The sequence below is a fragment of the Atractosteus spatula genome, chromosome 2, assembly GCF_055471065.1.
Source record: "Atractosteus spatula isolate fAtrSpa1 chromosome 2, fAtrSpa1.hap1, whole genome shotgun sequence".
NCBI lineage: Eukaryota > Metazoa > Chordata > Actinopteri > Semionotiformes > Lepisosteidae > Atractosteus > Atractosteus spatula.
The window spans coordinates 15,484,844-15,500,274 of NC_142707.1; the positions used below are offsets into that span (position 1 = coordinate 15,484,844).

At 39.8% G+C, this 15,431-nt stretch overlaps 1 protein-coding gene across 1 annotated transcript in view; it reads left to right on the forward strand.

The window, feature by feature from the left end:
- The window catches only part of igsf9b (immunoglobulin superfamily, member 9b), a 59,847-nt gene that overhangs the window by 19,552 nt on the left and 24,864 nt on the right, over positions 1 to 15,431 (forward strand). Inside the window, exons 4-7 of the mRNA XM_088908485.1 lie at positions 9,918 to 10,064; positions 11,851 to 12,002; positions 13,310 to 13,427; positions 14,788 to 14,929. Coding sequence (XP_088764611.1) covers positions 9,918 to 10,064; positions 11,851 to 12,002; positions 13,310 to 13,427; positions 14,788 to 14,929 — 559 coding nt within the window. The remainder of the gene's footprint in view (positions 1 to 9,917; positions 10,065 to 11,850; positions 12,003 to 13,309; positions 13,428 to 14,787; positions 14,930 to 15,431) is intronic.

Below are 15,431 nucleotides of genomic sequence, written 5' to 3' on the forward strand. Positions count from 1 at the left end.
ATCGTCTGGTTTGTGTTTCACCCCTGCTTTTCATAAATTTCATATTCATGGTAAGCCGAATCTCAAAATACTTTTAAAATACAGATTCCATTGGGACACAGTACAACATCACAGTCCTTAATAAATTCACTGACTTAAATATTGGTTGGCATTAGCTGTAAGTTCCTTTGAAATGAGAGTATTTCAAGATGATAATTCAGAAAGCCCCATAAACCCTGCAGGAATGTGGTCCAAAACCATGGTTGGCTATATCTGGTTTATTTAACAGATTTTCTTTCTGTACAGATCTTATAGCTGGGCTAGCATCTGAAACTGGAGCCCTCTGCTTCTAGGCAGCATAGGTCAAGTGTTTAAACCAAATTCCATTCAGGAAACATTTACCAAGATAACCTATCAGGCATGTAAAAGATAACATTCATGATAAAATATAATAATGCCATTACTGAGCCTCATTATTTCTTACTAGAGTAAATGAACTTCAGGCTTGCGCTGGTGCATTTTTGTGGACAGTCATGAGTTACTCTGCTGAGGACGGTTTAACTCAGGGTCTTTTTAAAGCCTTGTCATGCCAGCAAGTTAATTCCTTTACAATAAGGACTGGTGGCAAGTTTATTTGCAGGCTGTTGTGGTGGTGAAGAATTAGAATGTTTATTAGAGTTATTTAGATGTTGAAAGAAGTAGTTTCAGGTTATGCTTATCAATGCTATTGTCTGAAAGAGTAGCTTATTCATAAATTAAAAGAAGCAGTCCACCTTTTGGTGTACCACCATTGGAGTTATGCAGGGTTTGTGGTCAATGTAAGTGCTGTCCTAAGCTGCACTAGACAGATAGTGAAAAAAATATGTGCTGAACCTTCAACATATTGGGAATTCCAGACTCATCAAGCTACAGCCTAAGCCTCACAACAGCAAATCTTATAACCTGATCTCTTCAGAACCTAAATGGGTTGCATCTGGTTAGTACTATGATGAAAGAGACCTTTAAGGAAAAGCAGGTTGTTGCTGTCCTTGGTGTTGATGGACTAGATGCGGTGCCCTTCCTTCTGGATGAGAATTTCCAAACCAGTGCCAGTATGCTGACAAGAGAAACTGTGATATAAGAGATGCCATTTAAACTTGGATCATAGATCCATGCCATGAAGAGTGGGGGTATTACTTCAGTGTCCGGGCTAAATTGTACTTTGGGTTTAAATAGTCTGACCTAAGCTACTAGCACAAGTTGGCTGCCATGCATCATTCACATGAGTCCTGCACATCAGTGGTGGACAAAATGGGAAATGTTTTGACCAGGGCAACTGTCAGGAGTTCTGATCTGTTATGCAATCACTCCTCTCATGACTGTGTCATGAATAATACTCCCGTGCTAGTACACTGTAATGCATTCAATCTGTTCTGAAGGCATGCTTTAGTTTGAACATGATTTTTTGTTTTGTTTAGACATTTTGAATTTAATCATTTTATAGCTGCTTTTTATTCAAATGGTAGAGAAAGTTGTTCTTCCTTTTGGAAAGAGGGCATTCTTATACTTTTTATGTCCTTTTGCAGCTCTGTTTTTTTCCTTATTCTTGGTGTTCTGTCTGCTGTAACATGATAATTTGGCCAACACCTTTATCTAGGATATCTTACAAGTGTTACAATAAGCAAACTGAAATTCCTATAAATATGAGAGGAAGGGAATTTAAAATGATAGAAGTGTAACAAAGGTCAGTAGTTTCAACAGAGCAGCGAAAGAGTTTATATAATGCAGTGAACAGTGTAGAAATACAACCAAATTTGTAGCTGAAAATATGATACACATTGTTCTCCCAACTATCCAGAAAAAGACTGCTGTTGTCTCATTCTGTTTTTGTGTCCCTCTGACTTTCATTGGGACACCAATGACCATCCTGAAGGACCAGGGTTCCCTCTGAAGGCAGTGTATGAACAATACAATTCATTACAGCCCCTAATATAGCCAGCACATTAATTGCTAATTGTTAAGTAATTAAGAAGGCCATTGCAACAAAATTCCCCACAATGTTCTAGTAGTGGACAAAACAATGGAATCGCCAGTATAGTCTCTTAATAGGGTGCTGGGCCACCACGTGCATGGATTGCATTAGCTTGTATGCACTGTGGCATAGCATCTGCCAGCCTCTGAAAATCTGCAGGAGGACTACGGCACCATTCTTGTATGAGAAAGTCAAACAACTCACGCTTGGTTGATGCAGACGGAAACCACTGTCTCATGTGTTGTTACAGAAAATCCCATAAGTACACAATTGGGGTCAGATATGACAACAGAGAGGACAATGAAATAGGACATCAGTGTCATGCTCATCAAACGTGTTCTCTTTGGATGGGGTAGGCATGGTCATCTTGGAGGAAACACCTGCTGGCAGAAACATGGGTAAATATAGTTAAGCAATACCATTAATTTGTGATTAGCATTGATCTTGCACTCGATGGGAATGAGTGCTCCCAATCCATGCCAGGAAAACATGTCCCAGAACATTACAGAACCACCAGAACCCTTCACTGTTGGGACCAGCAGTGGGGCTGTAAACTTTAGTTTGGTTCCATTTGTCTGTTTGCTAAGAACACGCTGAAGACAATTTCTCTGACAATATTGCATATCTCCACTCCTTGGTAATCTATTGCCTGTGTCTTTGCACCACTGGACACAGAAATGTGTATTGCTAGCTGTGATGATTGTTTTGTGTAATACGGTTCATTTATTGTATCCACTTGTGTTGAGTTCATGATGTATCATTTTTGACTGAACTGGCTATTCAGGTTGAAATTTGCAGTCCACTGATCTTGTTGCTTGCCTGTTATGCCTTGCTCTTCAAATTAATTCTTCGTAGTGTTTAATTATTCTGTAAATAAGATGTTATTTACTGTAATACTAAATAAGAGGGGCAATAAAACACTGTCTCCTCTCAATATTCTTTAATTACAGTTGCAACAGTCTCATGCTTATAGTGCTAGGACCTGTACTACAAGCCATAATTATAGGCAACCAGGCCTGTCCAGCATTTTATACCTGACCCTAAGCATGCTGGGATGTAATTTGCTTCTTTCCTGTGTAAAGACACCTGCTTTCAAAGTACTTGTAGTTATTTGCTGAGGTGCTTCAATTTCTTGTCTCCTTTTTTGTCATGGATTGCATGGTTGACAGTGAATTGCCTATATTCTTTTTCTTAAATGCAAACGTATCCAAATATGTTGCTTTTCCTTATCCCCTTTCCCTTTACTCAAAACCAAAATCCAACCAACTCTTTATCAGCTCCAGCTTGTAGACTTTTTACAAGCATTGGAGAGATTAAAACAACCTACATATATACTCCAAACGTTGCACTTCTGGGCAATCTTTATTTCATGCTGCATATCACAAATGACCAAGAGCAGAGATCAGACATCGGACCAAGGTCCAACACAACTCTCTGTGGAGTTGCATGGCAAGCCAAATTCAAACCCTTGTTTCCATTTCAAACCAGCGGCTTTTGGAAAATTGAGTTGAACGTGAGCTCTGCTTTTGACTTTATTTATTGCATGTATCCACTCAACATGGCTGCAGTGGGAGAGAGCACACACAATGTTCTTGCTTTTGTGCAAACCACATTCATGTTAATAAGCAAATCTTTGCATAAAAGTTCTGCAAAGGCTGGTGATGCAACCGTGGAGGAATCTGTACCGTCATCTGAGGTTACAGACCACATTTATAGTTCTTAAACCGAAACCTTCAATTATAATAAAAAGTCCTTAGCTTTTTATTTCACTGTGGTATAGGTGTTGTCTGCGTAATGTGATCATGCAGTGGCTGAGAGAGAGGCATTGTATTTATGCATTGTTAAGCTATTGTGTTATACCTGTGATGCAGAATATGGTATAGGTTCCATTGCCTGTGATAATGGGAACTGCTGTGGACAATACAAAGAGAGTATGAGGAAGCGACAGTGAAAATTAAGGTGGAGAAGGTTCTTTTTAAGAGAAAAAAAGAGTCTCCTCTCTCTTACTCACTCACTCTCTTTCTCTCTCTCGTTTCTTGTCAACTGACATCATACTGTTTGACAAAGTATGTGAGGTAGGAGCAGGTAGACAGACAGAAGGGCTATTGGTCTGTTTTGTTTATTCGGTGGGAAGAAAGACTTACAATGGGCTGATTATTTTCAAGAGATGCAGTCACATAGTACAAAGTTCATACAGTATGTCTCAGGGCTGTTCATCTGCTTAAGATTGTTAGACCAACATATGATTGTGAAACTGCCATCTTCTGACTGCATAAGCAAAAGTGTGTACACTAACATACGCTACTGCTTTGTTTCCATTTTTTTTGCTATAACTTCACTATATTCTTTTTGAAGACATTTGCCTGTATATGGTACCCTGAGAATATTTCTGGCCTCCTTGTCTCTTCATGCATGGGAGTTTCAGACGCACATGCGGAGAGAGAGTTTACTGTAATCTGGAGATTTACAAAGACCCATTCATAAGAGGGTTAAACTGATTAGGAGGAGAGAGGGAGAGGGGGTGGAGAGAGGGAAATTGGGGTGGAGGGGGTGGGTGTGTGGGGGACATTCCCAGACTTGTGATTGTATTCAAATCAAAACACATCCCACAGTGCACCTCTCTCCTTCTCTGTGGCTGGTTACCACAAAATTAACATTCTAGCTTTGTCTCTACAACACACCAAGACCAGAAATGATGGTTTTCCATCCCATCATGCAGACTATTTATCTATATAGTGTTAATTTAATCTACCATCTCATCATCAAGATGGGCTCATTTTTACCTTTAAAATTTAAATTTACTCCAGGCTGAGTTTTCCGCTTAATTATGAATCTTATACTGCATTCAAGTGTTTAAAAAGATACTTTTTTTCTTTGTCTAATAAAAACATTGCAACTTAACTTGATTTGAAAGCAGAAAAGACATCTTTAAAATAATGTGAATTCTGCGTTTTTATATTAAAATACCACCGGTCTAGTGCAAGTCTAGAGCTGTCTACTGTAGTAGAACTCTAGTGTGTCTTATACTGCTTGCAGATGTCTTAAAGAAAGAAAAAAAGTATGTCTCATTGAACATGATTATTGTAATATTTCAATGCAACATTAAAGACACCAAGAGTATCTCTATTGATAGTGTCTAGCAGTGCTGCAGTTTGGAATGAAGTAAAACTGCAATTAATTTGAAAATGCTTCCTCATACCGGATTGCCGCAGGCCAGGTTTAAAGACTAAACACAGCTTCCAAAAACCACAACAGCTCCTGGCAGCAAGCAGCACCACTTAGCTCTGTATCTGCAGGGTTGCCACCCACTGCGAGCAATCTGACTCTCGCCGAGACTCACAGACACCAGCCAGAGGATCACACGCCACTGCTGCAAGATAAATAACCCAAGATGGTTTAAAAGAAGGGGGGAAATCCTGACATTTTTATAAGTAAATAATATGTTTTTAAATATTCCCTTAAGGAACAATAGTCTACATTAAGATGAGAAATATTGTGTGGCCCCTAAAACGTTCACATAAACCCCCCAACACAGCAGTTGGCAGTACTGCATAATCCTTTTGAAGACCGTTTCTTCCCTAAAGAGAGTTTCAGAGACTAAATGGTGAACTATGGCATTAACAGCTGTTATTGTAGTCATTGCCAAAGGGACCTCAGTTCCATGCCGTATCCAAAGAACAGAACACAAGAAAGTTCAGTAACCTTTTCTTATGGAGATGTGCAGCATGGCAGTGTCAGACAAAGAGCCTGAACCTGGAAACTCCTGGTAATAAGACTTTTATCTTATCCTCTGGACTACCTAGCCTTCAAAAGTATTAGCCCCTATGTGACCTGGTACTGGAGAGCATACAATCCTGCATGATTTAGAAGTCTGTCCAAATTAGTCATGGCTATGTTAGCTGGGGCAAGAGGTCATTCTCCCCAATTAGTCACAGTAAATGCTTCGCTTAATTAAAAAACGAACTTGGGTGACATCAAAACCCGAAGGCATTCTGGATCTCTGCAGCCAAACTTGGCCAGCTCTGATTTGGATCGTAATATAAGAAGGGTTTCAGAAGAGAGGAAGCTGCGTGATTTATGCTGTTATCAGGAGCTCAACAATCCAGGAACCCCATAGAGACTCTTTAAATGTCCCAAGTGCATAGCCTCTTGTTTCATACTACTCTGCCATTCAAAACCATAATTGCCTAATCAATGGAGAGCTTGATAACTGCACGGCCTACTGTGACTAGCAGCAGAAGCTCTTGGCTAAACAGAACGATGAAAGATGGATTGCTTCAATGAAAAGCAAAATGAAACTATGCACACAGTTGTGCTGATGACCTAATCATTGCACGTGTGAAGTATAATCATTCATCACCATCTGGCTGACGAACATATGTGTTGAGCTGATTATATAATATTAGCATGATTCCTATCCCTGAGATGCATCTGTCTGCTCCACATGCCTTCTATTTCTTGTCATTTGTGTTCTCCGTCCAGGTCCCGGAGAGTCTCTGTCCTTCCTGTCTTAGACGTCTTCAATCAGTGCTGAAATTTATTTTGAATGATTAAACCAGTGATGAGCAAGTGACTCAAAGAGCAAGATGTGCATCTCTAGCCCTTGAGGGCAAGGGTTCTGCCGATTTCACAGCTGTTCTTCAAGTAGTAACAGCATCAGACCTTAAAAAATAATTATTTGACAACTTATCCAAATAAATAGGCCAACTGACTATCAGAGCTGAAAGTCTGTCTAAGGTTTCTGTTCCATAGAACAGAAACCAGAAGTCTGGCATTGCAAACACATGAGTTTCCAGGAACTCTTACAACCAGACCAGAATTTCCAAAACTGTGTCCTATTATACTTACAAAGTACACTGTTCTGTAGGAGGTGGCGTGAACTGAGATCCTGACTACTTAGTCCTTAAATATCCCAAGACACTGTTCAGAAGAGTTACCCCAGTATCCTGACTATATTCTGCTCTGTGCATGCACAATCTAACCTAGCTTTCCTCTGTTATGTAGTGGGGCTACTGGCACACATTCACCTAGGTGGGTGCTGCACCTTAGTGTTGAAATGGGTCCCTACTTATTGGTAAAGAGCTGTGGGATCTTCTGGGATGAAAAATGCTGTATGAATGTAAGGAATTACTTGCCCATCCAATGCTATATAAGAAACACCTTTTGTATCATTTTTTATATTTGTTGGCCTGCTATGATAAAATGTGAATTTTCTCCCATAAAAGTGTACAGTCTGTGGTGTGATTTTTTTTTGCAGGTCGGGGACAAATATCCTGAATAAAATAAAACTATATTTTTCTTGCAACAGGTGCTAGTATCATTTGTTCTACAAATGTACTGTATTGTTGCTTAGTTCTTGTGCACAAATATATGCCAAAGGTGGTGTGTGATAAAACAGGAGCTTAATTTAAATGCAAACAAATTTCTGTCCCTCTCTCTAGGTCAGGGTCATTGTTTGACCATTTCAAATGAAAGTCTCTCTCTCTCTCCGTCTGTCACAGGCTGCTTCTCCACATTTAAATCAAAACAAATCTTTTTTTTTAATTTTTCAAACCAAAACTCACACACATACATCAACACCCCCCTCTTGTTCTGTTGCATCTCTATGGCAACTAAATTTGAATTTCAAAATGCCCAATGGTGGAAATTCCTGATGTCATCGCCATGGTATCATCTGGGGAGGGAGAGGGGTTTTGGCTGGAGTAAGAGAAGTTCAATAAAGGGTTAAGTATCCATCAGGGGAGATGAAAAGAGAGCACAGTCCCTGGCCAATTGGCAGTGGCTTCACTGGGCTTTAAAAATCAACACTACCAGCCAGCCAGTGTAATACTGCATGTGTCCAATGAGCTGTTCTGCTTGTTTGTTTTTAATTTATTCATAAAAACTCTGGAACACAGAAGAGTAGCTTTGGAGCCGTTGTAATTCTCCTCAACTACAAAAGGCTGTTACAGGCTGTTCTCCGTTACAGAGATTTGAAATAAGAGGGTATGCGTGTGTTTTTGTTCCTTTGTAAAATTTATCACCTGATGCCAGTAAAAGTTGTCTTCTTTTTTTTGCTGATCATTTGCCCTGGAAACTGACTCCAGATTTTAAGAGCTTTGTCACCTTCAAGTGCAATACCATTAATCATTAAAAATGAACAGCACACTCTTCAAGTGTTACTGGTTATATCTTGTTAATATGTTGGTCAACAGTGAAGTAGCCCTTTCAAAAGTTACAGCATGTTTCACTACATTGTCAAAGTATACATTATAATAAGCTTTGCGTAAAAAGTTCAGTTTATAATTAAGAGAACTGTATTCAAAAATAAACATGAAAACTAAATTCATAATATCTTCTCAAAGTTACTTCTTAAGTAGTCTCGTTAACCCTGAGGAGTTTGTGAAAATAATGTGTGGCTTGAAGCCGCGGTAGCACACCAATATCTCCTCCTTCAAAGCTAATCCTTGGGCAACAGTTTTTTCTTTTTAGCATTATTCATAAAATGCGTCTCCCTATCTACTGAAACCCTGGCATTTTTTAAAAAAACTTCATTGGAGAGGGAGGGTAATGCTGTATTCTGGAGTCCATGCAGCAGTTGCTTGGCAACCAGGAGATCAAGTTTCAAAGCCACACAAGTTCCATGAATGAAGGGAGGGAAATCGGGGATGGGGGCAGGGGTTTGAGAGTGTGTGTGTTTCTAGTTAAGTACCATTGAAACGCAACTTACCTTTGAAAGCTGTCACGTATATGAAAGAATGAAATTAAGAGAACATTCTTTGATATTTGTTGTGAGAAGGAAAGAAAAACTTGCAAACATTTATGGTGTTGCTAGCACACAAAGCTTGTGCCTTAAATTGTTGCATTGACAGGACATGGAGTGAAGAGCAATTGTATACTCCTTACAATTTTTGGTCTCCTAAAAGAGAGAGAGAAAAATCGCTTAATTGTTCATATGACCAGCTATTGTCCTTTTGTGTATCTTTTTTTTGTATACTCATTATAATTCAAGTATTTAAAAGAGAAATACATCACTTACTATTAACTATTGTACTTTTGTTTATTATTTCTGTATGCTCTTTATGTTTTGATGGGAAAAAAGGGAGCATTTTAAAGAGAAAAATAATAGTCCTTAAAAGGGGGGTTGCGGTTGGGTTTAGAAAAAAAAAGAGCAGTTGTTCTGGCTCTTGGATGTGTGGTGTGTGGTGCACACCCTGGCCTGGCTTTCAACAAATACACACATAAAGCTTTGTTGTAGTTCTGCTTTGCAGGGTTCCCTGGTGAACAGAGATTATATTGCATCTGAAGAAGATTGACCAGAACAATTCCTGGATGCAAAGTTGTTCTGTGTAAATTACCTCTCCTGTCAGTAATTGAACATACATTTCGCATCCAATGGCAATTTCAGGGCATTACGCCCTCCTCCTTTTTGAAGTCTGTGTTGGTTTAAAACCCCTGCTATACAAACACTACACAGGAGCAATATAAAGTGCTTGAGGCTGAAAAGCTGTTTAGCATTAAAATAATTTAAACCTTGCTCGTATCTAAGGAACAGACACCAGGAAGAGAGAGTTTAAGCCTGGATGGATTTGGACAGACAGGTGCTTGTCTTTTAAAAAGAATCAGGTTTCCAAGAAGGGAAGGGAGTTGAAGGCTCAGTCTCTTTATCTGATGTGGGAATTAGGATTTCCAGCTAACCAGCATTCAGACCAAAGGTGTGAGAGGGAAAGGAGGAGTCTTGGAGGTAGAGAAGTTCTATCTGAAGTGGGTGGTTCATAGGGTGTATCAGATCTGCCTGTGTGCCACAGTCAGCTTTGCAAGTTTTTATTTCCTGAGTCTTCCCTTTAGTTGTGTGTACTACATGCCTATTCATGTGTGCTAGAGGTGACCTTCTGTGTGTCCCAGCAATGTCTATCCTAAAGGTCTCTGTCTGCTCTGGTGTGCACAGGGCGGGTCTCTCTCGAGCGGGGTGCCTCTCTGCGCATCGACGGGTTGCAACTGGACGATGAGGGCTGGTTTGAGTGCCGCATCCTCCTGCTGGACAGACAGACGGATGAGTTTCAGAACGGTACCTGGACCTTCCTCTCCATCACAGGTGCGGCAACCGGGATACTCCCATCGACACTGTGTGTGCCAGGATTGGGATTGTAGGTGTGACATATGCCCCTTTTGGGTCTTCCTCTGACATCCACTCTCCCCCTGAGCAGGTAGATTAAATGAAGTAGTTTGGATAATTAGTATGCCTAAATCCCTGAATCCCTGAACTGGTAAAGCAGCCTTAGCAACTCATGTTGTCATAGGGAAAGTAAAAGTCAAACTACACCATGTTGCCTAAATAAAAACTGTCACAGAATGTAGCTTGCAGCGGTTTACTGTAGAAAACATCAAGATGTGCACTATAGAAATAAAATAAATAACAGGTTTGTTGTTTTGTGGGATAAATCTTGGGATAACATATGACCTTGGTACTTGCTTTTTAGTAGTTACACTGTAGCAGTAACAGCTGATTGGAGACTGGAGCTGGTCTAGCTATCTTGTTGCTAGTAGCACAGTGTTTATGGCCCCATGTGACTTCCTCCCTGCCTGTTTAATTTGATGCATCGGTTCCCAGGCAAATATCCTCTCCTGCAACATCAGAGCCTTCCCTCACCAGCAACAACACACTGGAGAGTCCTGTTCCCGCATATTAGCTTCACTCTGATTGCAACCAAATCCCACATGGTTGAAGCACAGCCCTCACAAACATGCTTGTGCATATGAAGTTCTAGTTCTGTCACACCCAAGCAGGACTCACCATAGGAGGGTATCGAGTTACAGTCTGTTGTTCTTTGCAATCAAGCAGATTAAGAAATTAAAACATCTCCAGTGAGTAATTGTGCTGAGTCTGCCTGTTTGAAGTGGCCTAGAGCCACCTATTGTGTACGCTGGGTACCTAAAGGTATGGAATTTGGGGGGGCCTCTTGAGAGGCTCAGCCAGTAAGGGGGCTCTCTCACTGAGCTCAGGCTAAACTCAGGTTGAAAGGTCTATGCAGGTATAAGCCTGGGTCATGTCACTATCCAGCTGTGACTGGGATTCCCCAAGTGGTGGCTCACAATTGGCTGAGTGTCAAAAAGGGAGGAGAAATAGCTGGCCAGAGTTCTTGGCAAACATAGCAACTCCCGTGGCCTCCTGAGATACAATTGGCTCTGAACCTACGGGGCTGTGACACCTGTGATGTCTTATAAGACGAATGGGTCAGAGATGGCCAACTGGCCTGTGTGCTTCCATGTTCTGTCCAACATGTGGTAGCAGGGTTTGTATTTGTGAGTTGAGATGTGAAAAACACATAGCTGGACATTCCAAATAGTATAGATATAAACAAAATACAATTACAGTTGGTGCTTTTGTTTCTTTTTAAAATATCAAAGCAAAAAAGGCAAGGTTCTTTGTTGGAAAAACCAGTGCCCTGTTATGAGTCAGCAGTTTTTCATGCCATAGTTCATCCCCTATTCTTTGGAAGTGGTTATGAAAAGGGCAACAGCCGCAAGATTAATAGTGAGGTACTGTACACCTGGGTCAGGTTACTGTGGGTTTACATGGACTGCAGCTGTATCATCATTGTAACCCTCATTGTTAGTGTAACCTGTTTCATAAATGGGTCTCTCTGGATTTAGGAAATATAAAAAAAGATTTTTTTTTAAAGGACATGGGCTGTAATGTTAGAATTAATTAAAAAAATTCTAATCTTCCATCCATCATAGCTGATTCATTACTAATAAATGACACATTGACTCTGTGTCCTTTATTAGCAAATGTAATTTATTAGGAAATAAACTTCTCTGGAATAATTGTATTGTGTATGATTCTTTGCCTTTAATCATGATCGGTTCTTTTCTTTTAGCCCCACCTGTATTTTTTAAGACTCCACCCCCTATCCTTGAAGTCCTGGAAGGAGAGCCACTGACCCTGACCTGTGGTGCCCATGGCAACCCTCCACCAATCATTACCTGGAGAAAGGATGACACCTTGATTGAAAACGGAGATAATGCGCAGGTGAGTGAATATCCTTATGGAATAGCCAGGATCCTCTTCCTCTTTATTTAAGAGGACTGTGTTGAAATCCCACAGGACCTCACAAAGCAAAAATAAGGGTTAGAGCTGTGCTACCCAATACTGTTATTTTTATTAAAAAAGACTTCAATTCTACCAGCTCTGTAATTATTATTTTAATTGTATTATCCATAAGATTAGTCACTTAGGAGATGAGTCCTGTTGAATAAAGCCAATTGAATTAAATTTCTTTTCATTTTTCCCCATAAATGTTATTGTAGTTCACAGAGATTGTTCAAAGCAGCTCAGCACTGTCAATACTCTAATTCAGGAAAGGCCTATCATTAATGCTTAAGGTGTATTATTAAACCACATGTTTTGCAATATAGTGAACTACAAAGTCCACAGGTGAAGCATTTCTGACATAGATGACAAGATCTATTTAAAGAAACACAGCAGTGAAATATGAGGGCTAAGAGGGATTTAGTGATTTCACTGACTACCTTCTAAAAGGTACCAGCATACCAATCTTGCAGTGCTGCACAACTTGATTTTTATCAAATCTTCTACAGAGAACAATGAACAGTCAGGCTCAGTGTACATAACTTTCTTTGTTCTTACACACTCACCACTTAAAATGAAAGGCTGTGTGGGACAATGCATTGTGATCATCTTGAGCTATACCTTTTGTCTTGTCAAACCAGCTTTTTTCAGCCTCTCCTCTGTGTTTCTGTTGATTTCCATTGAAGTAGAAATATTGAGAGGCGGAAAGATTTTGAGGAGAAGGCGAGGGTAGGCAGGTGAAAGCAGGAGTCTGGAGATGGTGGTTTGGTAGAGTGTATGACTGTGCGTCAGATACTGAGCAGGGCAACATTAATGCATGTCCCTTCTCTTTCCCTTGGACTGTGTCTGTTTCACATTTATTCTCACTCCATCTGTCCTCTCCTGCAGTTTGGTCAACATTGTGGAGTCATGGATAATGCTCTGATTTTAACCTGGAAGGTTGTGGGTTCAAATCCTTAGGTGTACACTACTACTGTTGTACCCTTCAGCACCTTATTGCACTCTCTAATAAAACTCCCTACTATATAGGGTAACTCTCTAGGTTGCCATGTGAATGTGAGTTTGTTCTCAGTTGATTTACCTGCTTAAATTTAGATTTATCTGTTCCCTTTCCCACTATCATGTCCTTACCTTCTCCTTTTCTCTCTCAGTCATTCTTCTCCCTCTCTCTTCTCCTCTTTCTCTTGTCTGCCCTTCCTCTATGTTTCTCAAGTAAAATACTTTCTCGCTCTTTTTTTCCCCCACAGGTCAGCAATGGAAGTCTGTCCCTATTCTCAGTCAGCAGAGACAAAGCAGGGATTTATAAGTGTCACGTTTCCAATGAAGAGGGGAATCTCACTCACTCCTCTCAGCTGCTGGTCAAAGGTCAGCGTGCTTCTGTATTATGTTCTTTAAATTATGTAGTGTGTGCAGACTGACTGGTTAATTTTATTATTCTCATTTCAGCACTATTGGTACCTTTGCCGTAAAAATACATAGTTTAATACTGTCGGCCACCAACTTGCCAATCTTGCTTGCTGCTGTGGTGACCCTACAGTAAAGTGTATAAGTATGGTAAAGCATAGAGCAACATGGGCAAACAACAGCAAAGCAAATGATTGTTAGAACTATGGGAAAAAAAAGAGAACTCTGTGAAAATTCTCTAGAGATTTAACCAGGGAGTTCCACATGGAAAGTCATGGTCAATTTACCAAAAATTGAAAAACACTAATTCTACATGGACCCGCTCATTCTACTTTGACCTGAAGGACAATTGTACATAACCAGATATCAATATACACAGACCCTATCCTATTAAAATGAGCACACTCAGTATAAAGCTATTGTGTATGCAGTACAAACAGCAATAATTGGTTTACAAAGGAAAGAAAGAGCCTCTCTCTTCTCTTTTCTGCATGGAATAAACCTATTACTTGTTCCTTTGCAGACTATGCATGCCGACGCAGCTACACACCTGAAATAATTGGTGTAGTCTGTCATTGTGCCACACTAGATGTAGTTGCTCATGCAGAAGATTGACATTTAAACTAAAAACTTGCAAGAAACCAGACAATTCCACTCACAACTATTTTTGTTTTAATATGGAAGAGTAGTGTATCTGTTTCTAGTAAGATTCAAATTGACATTGTGAGAATAGTTATGCTTCTTTGTGTGGATCACATGGTAAAAGCTGCCCTCTAGTGGTGACAGAGCAGGCCAGGAACTGTGGAGTTCAGTTTGCTGCAGTTTTTCATTTTTGTTTACTGTACAAATTCCAACTTTTGTTACAAGCATAAGCTTTATTTACAGCCCATATGTCAGTTTTTATACTTCAGACTGTGGTTTAAGAGAGGTGTGTAAGGTGATTTACAAACTAGTCTTCCAAATGCGGATAAACAGTTTAAAATTGTAATAATTAGTTGTTAATTTAAGTCACAAATCAAAATGTCAGTCATAGATTTCTTTTAATAAGATGGTAGGTTGATATTTCTGCAATAGATTTGTTGGGATTTGTATTTCTTGATTGAGAAAACAACTGCTGACTGCTCCAGCTGAGACATCACTGAGCACTGCTGAGAAAAAAGGAATTCATGTTTTCTAAGCATGGTTGAAGTACACTAGGAATAACTATGCATGTCAGTGCCAGGTTTTTCTTTGTACTTGGGACATGAATCTAACTGTCTGGACTATGTTCCTATGATTTATTATGGTGATGACCTCTCACCTTTCCCTCTCTGTGTTACAGGACCTCCGGTTATTATCATTCCCCCAGAGGACACCACCCTCAACATGTCCCAGGATGCAGTCTTGCGCTGCCAAGCTGAAGCCTATCCATCAAATCTTACATATCTGTGGTGGAAGCAGGGAGAAAATGTATTCCATATTGAGTGAGTAGACACAAAGTACACAGCTCTAGCAGTTATTGAGATTATCATTTTGCTTTGTAATAATTTCATCTTCCCTCTCCACACTCTTTTTCTTTAGTACTCTGCTTCAAATCTTAGCTTTCAATGGTTGGTCCAATATTGGTCCATTGTCATAAGCTGTACATCATAGTCATTTTAATTGTGCGACTGTTGTAACCAACTTTAGGCTAAGGATGGCAGGAGCACTGCTGAGTTTGTAAAGTTGGCTCAAAGTCATATTATGTTGTATTGTCCAAAATTAAATTGGGCTAGCAGTTTTAATGTCAGTAAATTAGCACTGGAACACTATAACTTGCTATCTGCGAGTGAGTAGAATTAACACTATCAATCAATGCTTTAGTATTCTTCTCCAGCCTGAGAGGCAATGGATTATTTTTGTTTTAAATTGAAGCACATTTTGAGGTCTAGAAGCAGTCAGTCTGTATTATGGGTATGTGGTCAATAATGTCATCTTGTTTGCAGA